The 18063-nt window shown below is 39.9% G+C and overlaps 1 protein-coding gene across 1 annotated transcript; it reads right to left on the bottom strand.

Moving 5' to 3' along the window:
• Positions 1-237: 237 nt before the first annotated feature.
• Positions 238-18052, bottom strand: nhlrc2 (NHL repeat containing 2). The gene is made up of 12 exons (XM_071462315.1): positions 17731-18052; positions 15748-15900; positions 12684-12733; positions 11228-11633; positions 10026-10147; positions 9799-9928; positions 7171-7264; positions 6571-6802; positions 3953-4075; positions 3513-3722; positions 3134-3347; positions 238-944 (listed from the first exon to the last, which is right to left on the bottom strand). The coding sequence occupies exons 1-12, from the start codon at positions 17891-17893 to the stop codon at positions 682-684; spliced, it is 2160 nt and encodes a 719-aa protein (XP_071318416.1). The 5' UTR covers positions 17894-18052; the 3' UTR covers positions 238-681.
• Positions 18053-18063: the final 11 nt, after the last annotated feature.

Genomic DNA, 18063 nt, shown 5'->3' with positions numbered 1-18063 from the left:
AGATGTCTCTTTTTTTTATTCCTTCTATGTAATTACTCCTGGCACTGACTGAAAGAAAAAGTTCTTGAAAATTTGTTGAGAGAAATAGTTTGAAACACAAACAGAAGGGATCCAATGTTTTTTTTTTTTTTTGTGTCTTTGTAATTCAGTTGCCGGTTCAGGTGAAAACATGAGGCTAATCGGAGGCTTCGGCTTTTACTTTGTTTTTAACATCTGTAAGTGCTCTAAATCCCCTACATTTACAGTGTCTGATAAACAAGAAGGTGTCTTTGAGGTGTGTATATATATATATATATATATATATGTACATACATATACACACACCTATACCTTAAGGCTGCAGTTGTGTTTGCTGTACTGCCTTTATAAGATGCCTGTGGATGTATCCATTTGTATTCCTATCAATAACTGTCATGCACAGTAAAGAACATTACAGCACTGATGCATTACGTTTCGTAGAGAGGGCTTCTGAGTAGTTTGAAATGAAATTCTACTGAAAATCAGGTTTGTGTGAAATGCATTTTTGTCAAAAGCGACAGCCCCATCAGAAACAATCTGCGTTTGCTTCTTCCAGAGCTGTAAACAAAACAGGAGACTGAGTTAGCTGAAGTTAAGCTGATGTCGCAGCAGCACAGGAAGTGTGGATTCTTAGGCTGTTTTGACAAAGACCAGTAAGAGGTTTTAGAAGGCGTGGGTCAGTGCCACGGTGACCTCTTTCTCTCCTGGACTGGCACTTATTTGAAGAGGCTGAGTGAAGGAGGCTGCTTTCATCATACAGGCTTTACCTGCTTCCATACAGTAGTACACCCATACCCCCAGAGTGAGGCTTGGATTGCTGTTTGGTTCTTTGATAACAGCTGGAAGTTTGGTTGAGATGGAGATGGGCCTCGACAGATTCAAAATGTCACCGGTAACCACCTCACTGTCTAGTAGCCACTCGTTACCTGTGAAAAACAGGAAACAGAAAAAAAAAAAAAAAAAAAAAAATCAACACTCTGATACTATGGCTGACAGAGAAACAAATAAACGTCTTGCCCAAAAAACTATGCTAAATAAAACCTTCTTGTGAGGAGGTGATTCACAAAAAGCAATACTCGGTTCATTCACAGTGTCATATTCCAAAAGTGCAGATATGTTTTTATGAATATGTCTGTCTGAGAGCATTACACAGTGCCGCTAAATGGAGTTCGCTAATATATTCCCCCCAAAACCACATAACCCCACTGAATCAGATGAAGTGAGGGCGAGGACGTGAATTTTATGAAACAAAGGAGATATTTTTAGAAACAAATACTCATCCAAAGAGACGTGAGTACTGAGAGATAAATCAAAGCCGAAAAGAAACAGCTAGAGCTTCAACTGTGAGAAAATATTATTATGCCAGAGAGACCGTCAAATCCATGCCAGCAGTGATTAATGAAGCTGATATCTAACGTGGAGTCCCAGGGAAGCCATTTGTAAAAAGCCACTAAAAAACAATTTAGATCTGACGTGCACTTCTGACTTGATCCATTAAAATTCCTGCCTCTGCTGCGATCTGATCGGCGTAAGTCTAGACTGGGTATAATCGGACAGCAGAGGATCACGTAACATAGCCTGGTAGCTAATTATGTGAACCAAGGCATGTCGTCTTATCAAAATGTGCTAAAAATAGCCTGCTGATATGGCTGACTGCACGCTGCATCACTCAGAATGTTGGAAACACTTTTGTTCCAAACCTAATGAACAGACCATCAACCATCACTAACATGATATCTCATATCACTTCACACTTGATCCTAGGGTCAGGCTGCTGTTGATCACGGACTGGACAAAGCCTTTCTATAGTATGCAGCAGTAAAAATCATATATTAAAATCATGCATGCCATGTATAACCTTGCTGGTGCTTTAAAAAAAGTCCCTGACTGATCCGTTTTTCCATCCCTCAACTGAGAACTATAAATCTCAGGTGTAGGCCGGCAGAGTGAGGATCTGCTTGTTGTACAGTGAGAAGGACATGAAGGTTAAGCATCATTCACTTTTTCATTTTTTTTTTTTTTTTGACAGAATCATGGATCACGGACCAAAATAAAGCATGGTAGGAGAGGTTGAGAGGCTCACATCCAGAACAGTCCATTATAAATGTAGAGAGCAAGTGTGGGTCGCAACTCTGACTCCCTCACAGGTAGAAATAATTTCAACAAGGGGGCAATTGGAGACTTTTTTTTTTTTTTTTTTTAACTTAATGAAAACAATAGAAATATGGTTTAAACATGCCTTGCTTAGCATGAGTTTGGGCATGTGTAGATACAAATCCATTTCCCACAAGAGCAGCCAATTTCTGAAGTGTGGAAATGGGATTTTTCTGTTATTTCCTCGACTGTCCTCTTATTTAAATCCCTCCACTTCTCCTCAATAAACCTTTTCCAGCAGGTATTTGTCAAGACTTTGTCAAATACTGAGAATGAACTGTTCAGAAAGCCCTCCTCCCAACCGTCCCCGTCCAATCACAGCCGAGCAACCCTGAGCGGCCATAGCAGCTTCGTCCAACTTTGGGTTTCTCCATGTGTAAAAGCGTCTTGTGTGTAAGTGCAAAAATGGAAGGAACAGATTAAACCAGTGTGTTAGTCTGCTCTGAGATAAGCTGCAAAAATGTGCATGTCTGGCTCAGTAGCTTCTAGATTTTCTCTTGCCACACTGTTCTGTCGGTAATACTGGAGCGAAGCTTTGCATTGCAATACAAAAAACAATGGTCTCCTTTATTTCCATAGCCCCATTGTGTTAGCATGATGTCATTTATGTAGCCATGGTACACACTGAAAAACTTTTCAAATGGTTCTTAGATCAGAATGAGTCAGCTGGTAGTTTTCAGCCAACTCGTGCAGCTAATGATTTCCAGCTAGCTAAGTTAGCTAGCTACAATAGAATATAGCATTATTTCAAAAGTGACTATGAATTTCAACTGTTAAATCTGCCACTGATATGATGGTGCAAACTACATATGTGTTATGTGACAATGGGAAACAGGATTAGGCTTAGCCAACGCTCAAGGTGCCTTTCATCGGTATGAAGTCGAATGTACCTCTAGGATAAATCTGAATTAAAAAAATGATCGAGCATGACATTTGTAATAATGATTGAACTTTGTCTAACCCTCAGCAGACAGAGCCCAGCAGCTGGGGGCCTCCTCAGTGAGTTTGGTTCCTTCTGGAAGGGACAGTGTGAGTGACAGGATGAGAGTCTGGCCCACAGACACTGCTACTGGTGGCATTTCTTTCCTGACAGCTGATTTAGGCAGCGTGGGGGCTTTGGCAGGAGCCGAAGGCTTTGTAGGTACCAAGTCTGTGCAGTCCATGGATATAGGGAACTGTAGAGGAGAGACATTTGGGTGTTTGGATTAGAGATGAGCAAGGGAAGGCAGTTGAAACTTACAGCATCCTTTCTTTGTAACCTTTTCTCCAAACTCTTCTAGTACAGGAAGAGTTTCAGGGCAGATTAATTACACACACGGACAAAATGTTAAAGGTCTAACCAGTGAAACAGTCTTGGAGTCGAGGTCCAGCATTTTGACTTGGTGGTTGTTGGTATCAGCCACGTAAAGAAGCTTCCCACTGTCGGCGACACAGATTCCTCCAGGTTCGTTGAAGCAGGATTTGTTAAATTCAGGGCCCAGAGTAACTCCAGCCTCCCCTGTCCCTGCTAATGTGCTACACTGCTTTGTCTTTGGATCCACCACCTTGATCTGAATCACACAGGCAAATAGACACGATCAAACAAAAAGTAGAACCAGGGTTATTTAAAAAAAAAAAAAAAATTAAAAAAAGGATCAAATCCTCTATGTTCCCTGTGTGGTATGAGATCAAAAGGAGAGACAAGCTTTGTGTAGCCACTCATCAACTTAAAGAGACCCCTCATGATGAATGTCAGCACAATGGAGCTTTGAACTACAGCCTTGTGACATGCAACAGTTACCTTGTGGTTGTAGGAGTCAGCCACATAGAGCAGGCTTTGTTCAGGAGCCCAGGCAACACCGAGAGGATGCTGCAGCTTGGCGTCCACCCCTTTCCCGTCTAAATCCCCGAAAGCAAAGAGGTTCTGGTTCAAAGAAGATAAAACGTTCAGAATAGATCAAATGAAGATATATAAATGCACAAACGCCCAAACTGCAACTTGTGACTTGTGACTTTAAGCTCAGTGGGGGTCAAAAGTACAGAATAACCAATCTTAACCAAATTTTAAATAATTAAATAATTAAATTATGTAATTAATGTAATTTTTGAAAAGAAAGGGAGTTTTTTAAACCATCAAGTTAAAGGACTTTCATCTGGAAATAGGAGCTGAAACCTTTTCCATACACTATAAACGATCAGTTCCTATTAGAAGAATACTGAATGAATGAAAAAATGAAAACATGAAAGCAAAATTGGCTTCATTATCTTGGGGGTTCCTGAATAATTCATACAGGAACAGTAACTCAAGAAATATTAGGCCACATTTGTAAGAAACACCAGGAAGATGACAATATCTTTGAATTGCAATAGCAACTGGGACAAAAATAGTCAGATGACTCACTCTTGAGAAGAAAAGTACAGTAACATTAATGATAAATGTCATTACAATATTACAAAGGGGAACATTTTCTAATTATGTGGAAGAAATTGTTTTTCAAAAGACAATGGCTCATGTTTTTTTTTTTCTTAAAGTGACAATAAGCAAATTAAGTGAAAAGATTTTTTAGTGTTTCAGGCCAACATGATCCCAAACAGACAAATTACAATTACAGCCAATCAACAACCAGTTGGTGAGAAATTGAGATGAATTAAAATAAATAGCTTTTTACTCTGAATCACTCAGATCAATGAACAAAACAATGAGATAACACTCTTATAAATAGCCTGTTGATTGCCTACGGCCCACTGACTCCCTACAGCTGCTGCATTCATCCAACAATGGCAGCCAAAAAAGAAATATATCTTTGGGAAAAATCTGTTCCAAACACCAGTGGGTTTATATGTGCTCAGGTGTTCGCCCTCTCTGCAGGAGTTAACCCTTTGTTTCTGACTGTGACACAGCAATAATATAAAAAAAATCTTGCAATAGTCCAAGGGAAGTGCTCAAACTAAGGCTGAGGAATGGGGGAAGAAATGCAAAGATACATACTGTTCCCGACTTCTTAACTTTAAGATTTTCATTTGAAAAACACTGGCATTTGAAAAAGGTTCAACACAAAAGCTGTGATGAGAAAGAAAATCAAAGGGCTTACAGGAATAGCTTGACATTTTTGAGAAACGGCCTCATTTGCTTTCGTGTTGAAAGTTAGATGAGGAGATCAAAACCACACTCATGACTGTGGGATACATACGAAGCTATAGACAGCAGCCAGTTAGCTTAGCTTACCATAAAGACTGGAAATAGCCACATCCACCTACCAGCACCTGTAAAGCTTACTAATTAACACGGTATATGTTCTTTGTTCAGTCAGTCCTATAACTGCTGGTTGCCTGGCAACTCCGGGAAGTCAATGCCAACTCCCTGTAATTACTACTACTTAAGTTTTGTTTTTGTATGAATTACAAAAAGACAGCACATCATGTTAATTAGTTTTAGAGGGGCTGGCGGCTGAACTTTCTTACCAGGCTAGCTCTGCTGCTAAGATAACTGCCTGCTGGCTGTAGCTTCATGAGAAGCGGAACAAGCAACTAATGGCCAGACACGACATGTGCTGATGTAAATGTGGTGCCGTTAAAAGTGCAGACATCAGATGTACATTTACTTTAAAAGCTTTAATCCTGTTTAAGGTTTTATGTTTCATTGTCTCAGTTAAATGGCTAAATTGTCTACAGGCAGTAGACTGTGCGGTACATTAATGATTTTTTTGCTGGCTCGCCGCCATGATGAATAAACTGTATATGACTCTCCAGTTAATTACTCTCTATTCTCATGGGTGACTACAAGCTTTAGAGCTCTTGGGACTTTCCAAAAATACACCAAAGTAGCAGGAATGAAACTACAGCAGAGCGGCTGTGAGGACATGAAAGTACTACCAAAAATTGTTTTTCAGGCTTTGCATCAGCAACAAAAAGAGAGGCTGTGTTTATTTTTGGCTTTTTCTTTAAATCAATATTTTCTATCTATAGAGAAAGGGCCCTGAAAACTTGTAATTTCCGAGAGTCCAAAGTAGTGTGCAAGTGTTTTCTGTGGCTGGAAATTGAAAATACAGCATAAAAGGTTATTCAACTCTTGCAGTCTGCTTTGGGAATGGACTTTTAATTTCCTCCACCTTCTATTCAAGCTGCTGTTCACTGTATTGTCTTTAATATTAATAATAACAACACTAAAATTGACAAAGATAACCCCACATTTACTAGGTAATAGAAAATGTATGGACCTTAAATTAAACAAAGCAGGAATCTCACGTGACTTAAAGTCAAAAATGCAGTTGATATAAACCACTTGACCATTTCTAATGTAAAGAAAGAAACTAAAAGGTATCTCGTAAAAATGTTGTAAATACTGTTTAAAAATCCATTCATTGAGTTATAAATTCATCCACCATCTAGACATCTATCCATCAATTGTTGTACACCCACCAGTGGGTCTCTCTCTCCCCCGACCAGCAGCTTGACACCTCCATCCTTCAGTGCGAGCGTGCGGATGGTGCTGCTTTCACTATCGGCCACATACAGGCATCTCCAGGGCTCCTCTGGGGCCAAAGCCAGGCCTGAAGGCTGGGCAAAGCCCGCCTTGTGGGGGTAGGCGTTGTTTCGGTTCTCCTCGTTGCCGCTGCCTGCCCAACGCACGCATGTCCCCGCCTTGGACTCACTGTTCATGTTGTAAAATAGAAGATAATGACAAAACACTGCAATATATTGAATATGTATAGTTCAAATAAGTGGGATCAGTGGAATCGGGCTTTTTATTTATTATACACACTTCTTCTTTGATGATGCTAAACTTAAAGAGTATGTCTCAAGATGTGGATCCCCTCGGCTGGAAATTTTTATTTCTGGTTAATCTGCACGTATTATTATCTAAGTTCAATGATATCCTGTGATATGGCCAGCCACACATAGATAAAACAAGTTATGTGGGCGAGCAGATTTCTCTATTTGCTCTTAATTCTTTTTATGCTTAGTTTTAAATGGTTGCTGTTGCCAGGTGTCCATGGTGGTCAAGGACCAGTCTCTCACCTCCCTTTGGGCAGATTCCCATCTTCTAGGAACAAAGCCCAGATCTGGTGGGTCCCTGCCATGGCTATCCACAGCACGTTATCTTCAACACCACCTACACATGCAAAGGAAACGCACATATGTAAGCACACACAAAAACACACTGTGAGCTCAGAACCAGGAAGCTTGTGTAACTTCTTTTGGCTGACAACCAGTCAGCCTCAATAATACAGCCGTAACTAATGTTTGTCCTAAAGATGAAAAGTCCTTTCAGGTGTTTGGGATGTTTGCTTTGAGAACTGAAGGAAAAAAAACAAACTACAATGATTTTCTTTGACTGAAAGAAACCACAAAAATGAATTCATTCATAATTCAGAGATGCAGCTATGCAGGTTTAAATGATGACACCCTGTCTGACAAAGCCCATATGCCACCTCAGACGCACTCAGCAGAGACAACACTGCCATCATAATGGATACACAACCCGTACAGACATGCAGCCTCTCAGCTGTATTTTTAATGCAGCACAGAGCTCAGCCCTTCTTGATCACATCTGGTGGACTGTCAGGAACATTCGACATCCGCGGCACCTGACTCGATGGCAGCATCGCTGACGCTGTAGCACTTTATGGTTTAAGAGGTGTACGGTCCCCATGACCTGGTCAATTTAATTATTCATACTCATGGTGAATAAGTCATGAATATGCAATGAGTGTTTGGATGTACTCTCATAGGACATTGTTAGTGGAGTTAAAGGTCTGGTACCACATCGTCGGACCATGTGGTGATGTTCCAAAGCAGCAGGTTGTGTCATCCATCAGCCTGTGCAGGAAATGTGACTAAGACTGATTACCTCTTGCTTCCAGGCTGGGTGCAACTGCTAAATAATGGTGCTAATGGCAAAAAAAAAAAAAAAATTACCACATGACCGTGATCAATCATTCAATTACATGCCTCTAAAACGTAAACATGAACTGCTGATGAGCACAGTGCTCGCTATAGGCCGAATAAACAACCCTGCCCAACCTTCATCTTCTGTTTGCTCTCAGTCTGTACGCAAAGTCATAAGGACAGTACAGCACATGCTTAAAGTTTCCTTCAAATAAAACATCTCAGGTTTGACGAGGCACTTAGACACCTGAAGGATAACACTGTTAACCCGATGCAAGAAAGCTGTGAGAAAAACAGATGGCAATAATCTAAAATGATTTTTTTTTTAAACCCTTCATTGTTGTATGTTCTATATGTTGACATAGTTATAATATGAAAAGAAACAAGCAGCTCAGGGGTGTTAACTGTTAATTAAGTCAATAATTTGGTAGATTTTAAAACAGTGTTTTGAACAAATTTTTGTATTAAGGTGAATTCACAAAAATAAAGACAAATTTTGGAATAATACTTGAAACATAAATAAAGCTAAAGCATTAAGTAATAACCTTGTGTTAAATATTCATGAATGAGACCAGCCCTACCTGGCGAACAAAACAATTCTGTCAAATTAAGTAACAACATACAGTAGTGACTGAAAGGTGTATATATGGTATGAGTGTGTCTGAGGGATCTGCTAGTATGGCCTCTCTGTAAATGACAACAATTCTTTGTTGACCTTTTTTAAGTCTGCAGTCTGAATGCTCACAGAAAACAAGGATGATGGCACCACAAGACACACACTAACATTTAAAGATAAAAGGTCTGAGAGATTCAAACGTTACAGTTTGAAAAGCTCTCTACTTAAATAAAAAAGCACTGTGTGGCAAATATTAAAAAAGATCAATAATAAAGGAACTCTGAGTGCCCAAGGCAAAATAATAAAAGCGAGGCATAAAGAGGGACTGAGCTTTGATTTTGAAGAAAAGGTCCTCGATTACTTTGCGAGAATATGAAAGACCTTGTCAGAAAGCAGAAGAGGAATTTGTTTAAGAGGCTTATTGAGTATCCCCCATAAATCAAATCCCACAGTTTTATTAAGTATCTTCCAGTAACATAATTAGCCCATTCAATTGTCTATCCCCCTTCATCGATCCCTTGTGCATGGACACACATTCTATTCACAATCTGGTTCAGGAACACTGTCTGAAAAATGAAGGACTTAGATAAAGATTACTTGCTTGCAATTTAGCCTGTAAATTGCTCATGAAGAGCTGCTTTACAAAAAACTGTTTATTATTGCAGTTTAGCACATCCACTTCAAGCAGAAGGTAAATCATGTAAAGCTTGAAAGCTACATAATTTGTGTATATGAGGTAATTTTGCCGTCTAGTATCTGTGTATGTATTACTCTCTAATTGCTCTAAACATGCAAGGTGGAAACAATTTCTCTGAAGGTGCGATTGCACCAGAAGTCACACCAAAACCTCTTCAAAGGGGGTGAGATGCATCCACTTCCTGTTTTCTTTCCACCTTCACTGTCACCTCAATCTGACTGAACTCTGATCTGCAAAACAGCGAGACCCAACAGTCTGAGAGAGGGATGGGGTGGACGTCTATCTCAGGAGTTGTAAAGCAGCAGTGCAGAAAGAATACAAACAGCAGAATGGTGGGGATTCTATATGGCAGGTGGTGAGAGCAAGAGCAGGTACAGAGGGGAAAGACAATAAAAATGTTCTAAATGTTGCCCTTTCTGTTTCGGGTCTGCACCACAAAACTCACCGGCAGTGCCGAGAGTCACATCCCAAGGAGAGCTGATTGGCTGCTGAGGTCCCATGGCCCCACCCTCTTTGTCTGTGCCTTGAACTCCTATGCCAGCTAAAGTGCTGACTCTTCCCTCTAACAGGTCAATCTAACACACAGACACACAAACGCAGACGTGAATGTAAAGATGGTCACTGAGAGGGATAAAAATGCAGAGATTTTAAAGAGACAGTGCTGGACGCTACCTTACGGATCAGGTGGTTTTCTGTGTCGGCCACGTACACCGTGTCTCCTTTAATGGCCACGCCCTGAGGGGAGTTAAAGGAAGCCTCAGACAAGTCGCCATCGTGTCTCCCGCTTTCAGGACCTGCAACAGAAATGATGATACAATGAACATTGTGAAGGTGGGATTTGGATCACACCACCCTCCTTACTGAGTTCCCACTTTTCATCCATACTGTGCACGTCCAGTGACAAATTGACAGTGTTTATGTTTCTTCTAGATTCTCTCTGTCATCGTATCTGATGAGCTTTTGAGGGAAATTTGTGCATCTTCAGACTCGACGTGTTAAACATCTGTGGTACCACCTCATGAAGTCTTTGATAGTGAAAGGTTATGAAGAAAGAGCAGTTTTAATTGTTCACACAGATGAAACAAGAGTTGAATTTTATGTTCCCTGCTTAGATGTTATTAGAGAAAAAAAAAAAAGATTTGATGGATGGTTTTTACTAACACAAAGGATATGTACAAGCGTACTTGCCCTTTTACAGCTGGAGCATGGGTGGTCTTTCATTTCTATAAGTGGATCAGTTATTTAAATTTATTACTGTGGTTTATTTAATCTAATGTACTTGTACTGTATGTAACAAATTTGTTAAATGGAGGCCCTAACCTTCTGAACCAAAGCTCGTTGTCAGTCTTGTATAAACAGAACAAACAAATGACTTTTTTAAAGAATTTGTCCTAATAAATGCCAACTTTAGATGTGTCTCACGCTTTGAAATTCATGCCCAAATATTATGTATGCATAGGGATGAGGTCAACCGAAAAAAAATAAAACAAATCCTGTGTTCTTTTTCCCCCTCATTTTGTCCACACTTAGGTCAGTGCCAAGTTCCCATCGTGCACTAGTCCCTGCTGCTGCCAACCTCTCTGTTGGTCTGGGGAGAACACAGACAACCATGTGGCTCCTCTGAGGTTTGCTGAGGCATGTCAGTAATCTAAAAATATAAATTTTTCTTCAATTTTTGTTGTTTAATTTGTTAGAATTGTTATTATTTACAAAGCAAGAACGATATTTTATATTTTTTTCCACAAGTCATTTATATTAGCACATTATAACAAAGATTTAAGTCCTTTCTTTCAAAGTGTCATAGAGAGGAGCTGTTGGGATTTAATGCCAACCTCGAGAGGCTGCATATCTCTATCCTGTATCCCACTTCTTACCTCCTATGATATGTGACAGCTGTCCGGTAGAGGACACCACCAGAATCCGGTGATGCCCAGTATCTGCTATGGCCAGTCTCTTCTTGCTGTTGTCTATGGCCACCTTCCCAGGAAAGGACAGGATGCTGGGTGGCAGGGAGTCTCTGTACAGCTTGATGCCCACTGTGTGAGGCTTCAGCAGGCCCTGCTCCCTGTAGTGACGGAGGGCGCTGTCAGTGAAAAGCATCATCCTGTCGCGGTGGCCTTCACCCACGAGGGAGAAGAGCAGATTGCCACGTGGTCCAAGCAGGACCAGCGTGGGCCAGCAGGACACCTCTAGCTCATGCCAGAGGTGCGCCTCGCTGTCGTTCACCACTGGGTGGCAGATGTCATAGCGGAGAACAGCGCTGCGAACATTGGCGAGGACCTTTGAAGGGTTGGTGATAAACAAAGAAAAGCTGTTGAGTAATTCATTCATAAATTGTGTTAATAATTAATTACACATTTCCATTATCAATTAATCTGCCAATGAAGTTCTCTCTGATTAAATCCATAAAATGTGAGAAAATCGCAATTTTTGCTTAATAGATTTAATAAATTATTAATCAATCAGTATATTAGTTGGAGAGTCATTTTCTGTTGATCTACTTATCAATTAGTAAACAAATCATCTAAATCATCATGTCTTGAATGAATGTCTGAGGCTCAAAATGAAGCCAATTAACATATTGATATTCTAGGGGAGAGTGTGGAAGTCTAACCTAGTTTAGCCTTTTATAAAATTAAGGAATTCATGTTCCTCTGTCTTTAGAGCAAATTTGCGGGACTGGAAACTCTTAACCAAACTGAGAACTGCACAGAACCAAGAATATAATCTATTACTGTTTAATCATGACAGGCAAACTACAGCTATTCTGAAGGACAAAATTAAAATAAAATACTCAAATGATCTTTATTTCAAAATAAAAAAACAGAATCAGATCTTGGATGGAAATGTTTCAATATCCCTTAAAGTCCTTTTGTCCATGTTTTCCCAGTTTTAAAGTACTTTTTGTTTTTTACAAACAAGTAGAGAAAGCACCAAGTGGGTCAGGCATGTTTTCTCTGACGTCACGTGTTACACAAAAGGGAAAACATGACAGAGTGACAGCATCAGGAGATTTTCTGGAGATCTTAACACATTTTTTTCTGTCTTACACAACAAAAACTGACAAATATTGTCTCAGCTCTCAGACTCTCAAACTAGTGTACTGGTGTAACATTACAGATTAATACTCTGGCTCTTTGATTTTTTTTTTGCCTGGGGAAAGAGCAGTTCATGTTGACAAAGGATTGTCTTGCATCATTTTCAAATTTAACAGCATTTCTGAAATGACACACATTTTGCTGGTAGTTTGCTGGTATGAAAATGCAGAAAGGAAGCACTGCCAGTAAAGCCACATTGAAGATAAAGTAATGATCAATAAAAACCACTTACCTTTTCATTGGGGAATTTGGCAGAGTGTACACCAACAACAACCAGTCCGTCTGAGAGAGAGATTAAACAGATAAGAGACAGAAAAATTAAAACAGCCAAAGAGTACTCACAATTGAAAATGCTATTTTTTAATTTTCAGGTCATGATTTTGCATTTTCAGCTTTATTCCTTCACAAAAATGGCCAATGTCAAAGGCAGTAATGAAAGACACAGAGACAGTTCAAACCTCTTGTAATCCCATGAATCTGTCTGTAAAATCTTTTCCCTAAATCACGTTGTCAACAAGTTGCATAAGCCTGATCAATAACAAGTTAACACAAGACACAAGCACCACACGCACGCACCCACGGCAGCTGTCTATGATGCTTGGGTGGAACGAGGTAAACATGTGATTTGCAACTGAAAGGCTTAAATATCTTTCTTAGATAAAGCTCTCTGAAACGTAACATCACGTAGGTCTCAGAGACGTTCCCAGAATCGCTTTAGTGCCTCGAGGCTTGAAATGATTATCTCTGTTAATTTCTCAGTAGTCATCAAAGTCTACCAACACTATGCTTATTGTACAGACAACGAGAGCAGTTGGTTTGTCTTTTCACTAGTGTTATGCAACTGAATGGCCTAAATCTGTGGAAAATGCATGTTTCTGATGCCTTTTTGAACAGACCCTTTTGTGGTGCTAACATTCTGACATAGGTGCCCTCAGAGAGCAGATATCTCGATAAGTTTCCTTCCTGTTTCCCAATCAGTGTGGGACTCTCTGTTGAAACACAGACACTTTTGTACTCATGTCATTCCATGATTAAAAAAACTTACAATACTGTTTGCAAAAAAAGCCAAAGCGGAGCAACAGAAATGTCAAAGCTACCGTGTCATTCAGACAATACTTTATTCACATGGCACCAAGCTTGACAGCTGATAGAGAGATTCCTAGAGAATATAATTGATGTAATATATAAATGTTGAAAAAAATGTATTTTTATAACCTCTGTTAACCTTTTACCAAATACCTGCTTAAAATAAAACATGTGCACTGTTTTTAATTTTTATTTTACGATGATTTATTACATTTATTACAACTGCCAGACGGCTTTGAAGGTAAAGCCACGCCTAACTCATAAGCTTTCTATTGCATACTCTGTATGCAAGACCAGATTTTAATATACGATACATATTTTATTTTCTCTTATTCATATTCAACTTTCCATAGTACTGCCTATTTGTCAAGTTCTACACAGTGCTAGTGTCAGGCAGGCAGAACAGTAGGTGAAAAAAGGGTAAAATACAAGAGTAATGTGCAAATCCAGGGAAGTGAGGCACAGTCTGAAACTAGTATATTAACTACAGTCATTACAAACAGAAATTAAAATTGGACTCATATACAATGAGGCCTTGAAATGAGAAAATTAGTACAACTCATAAAATAAAATGCAGAATTTAGTTGTGAAAAACACAAATCACAGAAAACAGGTAAAGCTTATGCTTTAATTTAGATTTCATAATGCCTTTTTTGGCACATAACATCACATGCCATTTCAGATGGCCATAAAGTAAACAAAATCCCTCAGTCCTCCATAAATGGACCCCACAGGACACTTCCTCAACAGAAGTAAAAGCAAACATTTCCAAACCTGCAAACCCAACACAGCCTGCGGTGAATTTCGTCACCCATTGCCTCTGCCAAGCAGCATAGTACCAGGACAGATTGTAGTGACGATGGGTGGGTGGCAGAGTGGACTGTGGGAGTGACTGGACAGGGTGGCTCCCACACCTCACTGACCAGAGCAGCAAACAGAATGTACCCATAGCAGTGCCAAAGATAAGGCAAGTACGATAGTGTGTGGTGGCACTGCAGTGTGTGTGTGTGTTCTGGGTCCCGCCTGGCTCACAACTGAATTTCGAGCTGCACAGCTTTTCTCAGATGATCCCTTGAAGGACCAGCAGGATGCCAGAATCAGTCGGATGTGACTATGCTTTACATGGAGTGGCAATATAAAGGAGCGTGCAGCGAGCTGCAGCAGGGCACAATTATGGGCCAACGTACTCAGTGACACTGCAGCTTGGAAATATTTTTAGTTGCTGTCTCTTCACAGCTGAGATAAGAGCCTTCATACTCATAGAACAGAGGAGGACAAGTTGATGTACTACAGTTTTTCTGCCCCAGTGAACTTCCACGTTCCCATGACGCAGCACGACACATAATAAGGTACTAATGGATTTGTATTCCCTCAGTAAGGCCTGCCAGGCTTCTACCTCCTGGAAAGCCCAATGTACCTGCTGTCTGACTTTAATGAATATATTAAAAAAAAAAAAAAAAAGTCTGGCAGGCCAGTACTGCTTTTAAAGGCGTCTTTCCGCTTTTAATAATTTAGCAGGGGAGGAATACCACTTCATTCAAAAAAAACAAACTATATGTAATTGTTATCTTCCATGCAGTCAATATGCAGGGCAAAGAAACAGAAACTCTACAGCAGAAGATGCTTTTTTAAATTGGCTCACATTTAACTGTAGCTGTGGTTAACAAGCACTGGACAGGAACCAATCATTTCTTTGTCCGCAAGCTCTACTATGAGATGCAAACTGTGTTGTAACTTCATTTCAATCCGCTGCAGTCTTTCAGAGATCAAAGCCAACCCCCCTGACACGCCGGGCGTGTTTGAAATTCACAATGGGGAGGCTTAAAATTCACACATGACAGTTTAATTTTACCCTGATTTAAACAGCTATCTGGTGAAATTACAATATCTTCATTTTATAATTCAGCTCATTGAATCATGACACATGACTCATTCTGAGATTTGCTTCTGCATAATGTTTACTGTTTGGTGATGTGAAGTCTACTCGAGGAGGACAGTTAGGATTGTTCTATGTTTTCAAATCATACAGGTGTAAAACTGAATATTTCTGCACACACTGCAGGCATTTATCTGTGTAAAACAAACAAGGTACATGAAATGGTGAGACGTGGCATTTGTTACCCTACCTACATGTGGTCTCTCAACTCCCTCAGGATGATGAAACCCACGCTGGCTGCTGCTCTACAAGATAAAACTCCTAAAGTCCGTACCTTTGACAGAGTGTTTCTCCTCCAGCCGGTGCAGATCAGGCAAGATGTGCATGCAATTGATGCAGCAGTAAGTGAAGAAGTCCAGCAGCACCACTTTGCCAGCCAGCTCCTTGTTCAAAGACAGAGGCCCCTCCGTGTTCAGCCATTCCAAGCCTGGAGCAAAGCACAGAGTGGAAAATGATGCTGTCATCTTATTAATTACATTTAGTCACAGTGCAGACGAACCCTTTACGGTGCCCATCACGGTCCTAGGAGGGTAATGGTAGTAGTCACAAAATACCTACGGGTTATATCTGTCACAAGCCTTACACAGAATTCATGTCACGTGGGGAATAAAGTTGGACAACTTGATGGATCAAAGCATTGACTTGGAAATACTCACAGCTTTAGAAGTGTTATGAAGCTATCGAATACTGGAAATAAATTAGAGCTCGTGTGGGACAGGTTTTTTCGCTCTTTCCTGACGCGCACTCTGAATATCACAGTGCCTGTTTGAAACTCTTTTTGTTACTTGTGCTGCTGCCTAGCTTCGCAGAGCTTACTTTGAAAAATGATTCTTGATCTCAGTAGCACTTGATCTGGTTAAATCAAGGTTAAATGACAGAGTCATTTCCATCTTTACGAATGATGCAAGTGCAGGCCGAGTAGGAGAAAGGAGAAGTAGCTCCCCTGATTTTAAAGTCTCAAGATTTTATCTGTTGAACAGAGTGATTGCACCTGGTGCACACAATGGTGCATGTACTATGTGGTCTTGCTTTACTCACAACCCCTTTCTTATTCTTCTAAAACTGGGCTTGTGTCAGTTTGATGCCTGTGTAAGGAAGAGATTATGGCCATGGTGCTTTTTGACCCTTTTGCTGCTCTGGAAATATAAAAAAGATTCAACACACACTGTTATCAAGGTAAGGTATCAAGGTAAACACCTTTTTGCTGTACGTACATTTTAGCCGTACATTTTAAACCAGTCTTTGCTTTGCAGTTTTAAAAACTGCTCCTCAGGGGTTGAGGACCCGATTATCGTCCCTTAGAGCCTTGTTTATTTGGCTGTTTGGTCATACTACTACAGATCCCCATCTACTGGTGTGACGAGATACTGCTTACATGCGGCATCACTTAAAAGGGAACCACATATAGCTTCAACCCGTCTGTATCATCCCTTCAGTAAACTATAACTTCTACCTGACAGAATCTTGTAATTCCCTGTTACTGTGAATTATCTGCCAACATCAATGTAATTTTTTTTAATAAAAATTATTGAATTTCTTGTATTATTTTTAATGTTTTTTAATCACTTGGTATAGTTACAGCAGCTGTATTTATATTCTAATTCTTATGCTGTTGATGCAAACATTTTAAGAAAAAGTAATGGAAAACATGAGACCAAGATTACTGGAAAAACACAGAGTAAGCAGGGGTTTAAATGTAGTTTAATATTGTGTAATGATAATGAATGAGTGACAAAAACTGGGGGAATTTTTTGTGTCTGTCTGTGACTGTCTCCAAAAACTCTGTATTACATTAAAAGCTTTTGGTGTACTGCAAGTGAAATTTCATACCACCTTCATACATTTAACACTTATTTTGGAAGATGATGGTTCTACAATGGAGTATGTGGGCACAACCCTGAGTAAGACAAATATATAATAAGAAGAGGCAAGGAAAACATACTATTCTGTGTTCTCTTGTGTTAGATTTGTACCATAGATTTATACCACATATTCATGCAGTACAAAACTGCGGCTCTTAATTTAGTCTGAAATGAGTCTTTGCTGCCAGTGCTGGAAGAGGTACTCAGATCATTTACTTTCATAAAAGTACCAATACCACAGCTTAGAAACGCACAAATAAAAGCACTGCTTTTAAAATATTACTTCAGGAAAAGTACATTAGTGACACATGGTACGACTGTAAGAAAGCATTTTATGGTTGTTGTTGTTTGAGATGAGGCTAGTTTTAACAGACAGAGCTAAAACATGGCCTGACCTGTCTGGAAATCGGGTATCTTCAGGTCCTCTCTCTCGTCTAGTTTTTTCAAATACTGAAGCACCAGATTTTCTTTCTCCTGCGGCGTCGTGGCCTCGTCTAGGGCGATGTCCAGCTGACTTTGGATAGGAAACAAAGTGGACAGGCTGCACCGGGACGCCATGTTTCCAACAACAACAACCAGCCTGTCAGGTAAATCCACGACGTAGATTCATGCGGATTAAAAAAAATCATAAATATAAATCATTAGAGAGCTTTTTAAGAATTTGAACTTATCTTTATAAAAAAAGATTACGAGTTAAATCCTTTGGGAGTCTTCCTGTATTTAATTAC

Source organism: Trachinotus anak, unplaced genomic scaffold, assembly GCF_046630095.1.
Source record: "Trachinotus anak isolate AG129_WGS33_773 ecotype Australia unplaced genomic scaffold, CSIRO_AGI_Tana_v1 ptg000025l, whole genome shotgun sequence".
Classification (NCBI taxonomy): Eukaryota; Metazoa; Chordata; class Actinopteri; order Carangiformes; family Carangidae; genus Trachinotus; species Trachinotus anak.
Note: the sequence above shows the minus strand (reverse complement) of the source record. Positions and strands in the feature narration are given on the sequence as shown.